The sequence below is a fragment of the Eimeria mitis genome, genomic scaffold (genome assembly GCF_000499745.2).
Source record: "Eimeria mitis Houghton genomic scaffold, Emh_scaff4493, whole genome shotgun sequence".
Lineage (NCBI taxonomy): Eukaryota > Apicomplexa > Conoidasida > Eucoccidiorida > Eimeriidae > Eimeria > Eimeria mitis.
This window is the reverse complement of record NW_013572811.1, coordinates 2,512-3,500: the sequence shown is the minus strand read 5'-3', so window position 1 is coordinate 3,500 and position 989 is coordinate 2,512. Positions and strand designations below refer to the sequence as shown.

Here is a 989-nt window from a genome sequence, read left to right as displayed (position 1 = left end):
AGAGGACATACTGGTTTTTTATACTTTGTGCCTTCTGGCAACTGGTTGTGGAGGCGTGGCTGATTGACGATATGTTGCACCCCGGCGATACGGAAATGCCGTGGAACCGGCAGAACGATCAACCTCTGGCTTGTTCATCCTTGCAGCGGCTAAGATGCATGACAAAGAGGGATTGCATTTCAGTGATTGCATTTGAGCTTTGGCGTCAGTGGCAGAACCATGTGGGGTTTCCGGCGTTTCTTTCGACAGTCGATACGCGTGACCCGCGCACAACTGGCAGGCTGATACGGACAACGATGCCTCCTCATATGGGTGCGGTGAGACGCGCGAGCGCCTGCACGCGGTAGTGCTGTAATGAAGCGGTGAGGATGGCTCTACCCCATGTCGTTGATCACAACTAGTTGTATGGAGGGTATTTTGATTACCTTTGTTTAGATTCCGTATGATTCTCATGGTCCGTGGATCTGTAAATACTACATTGGCACGGGAAATATGTTGGACGTGAGCGACCGCGTCACACAACAGGCAGTGCGCCCGATGTCTATGTTTCGCGATAGAGGAGGAGTGACTGCACAGAGCTGACGCGAGAGTGGACGCCCCCACAAAAAGACAAGAATGCGTTAAGCGTGTTGGGGGCAGGTGCAGTGCAACTGCAGGCGGTAGGGCGAGTTGTTTTGCAGGCTGTACGCTTGACATACTGAAATGAAATGAGCTGCAAGGCTAGTGGGACAGGCTGAGCATTTATTTCCCGGCGTGCGGCTAGAGTATTGAAGTGAGTTGGTCAAGCGACAATTGCGGAAGTGAGATTCTCCGACTTGAATATTGCTGTGTTTGCTGTCTGTTCAGGAAGTGTGTAGTTCGGCACCTTCGGGGGTCGAGATTGAACGCAGCTGCGTCGTGCCAGGTGATTGCGTTTCGTGCATTGGGCGGTGGGGGTGGGGTCTGGACCCCGCAATATGGCAGGTTTGTACGACACCTGAAGGCCTCAC

The 989-nt window shown here is 53.0% G+C and overlaps 1 protein-coding gene across 1 annotated transcript in view; it reads left to right on the top strand.

The window, feature by feature from the left end:
* Positions 1-71: 71 nt before the first annotated feature.
* The window catches only part of EMH_0075600 (uncharacterized protein), a gene marked incomplete at both ends in the record, with an annotated part of 1,359 nt that continues 441 nt past the window's right edge, over positions 72-989 (top strand). The window contains 3 exons of the mRNA XM_013499616.1: positions 72-317; positions 558-659; positions 847-963. Of these exons, the coding sequence (XP_013355070.1) occupies positions 72-317; positions 558-659; positions 847-963 (465 nt within the window). The remainder of the gene's footprint in view (positions 318-557; positions 660-846; positions 964-989) is intronic.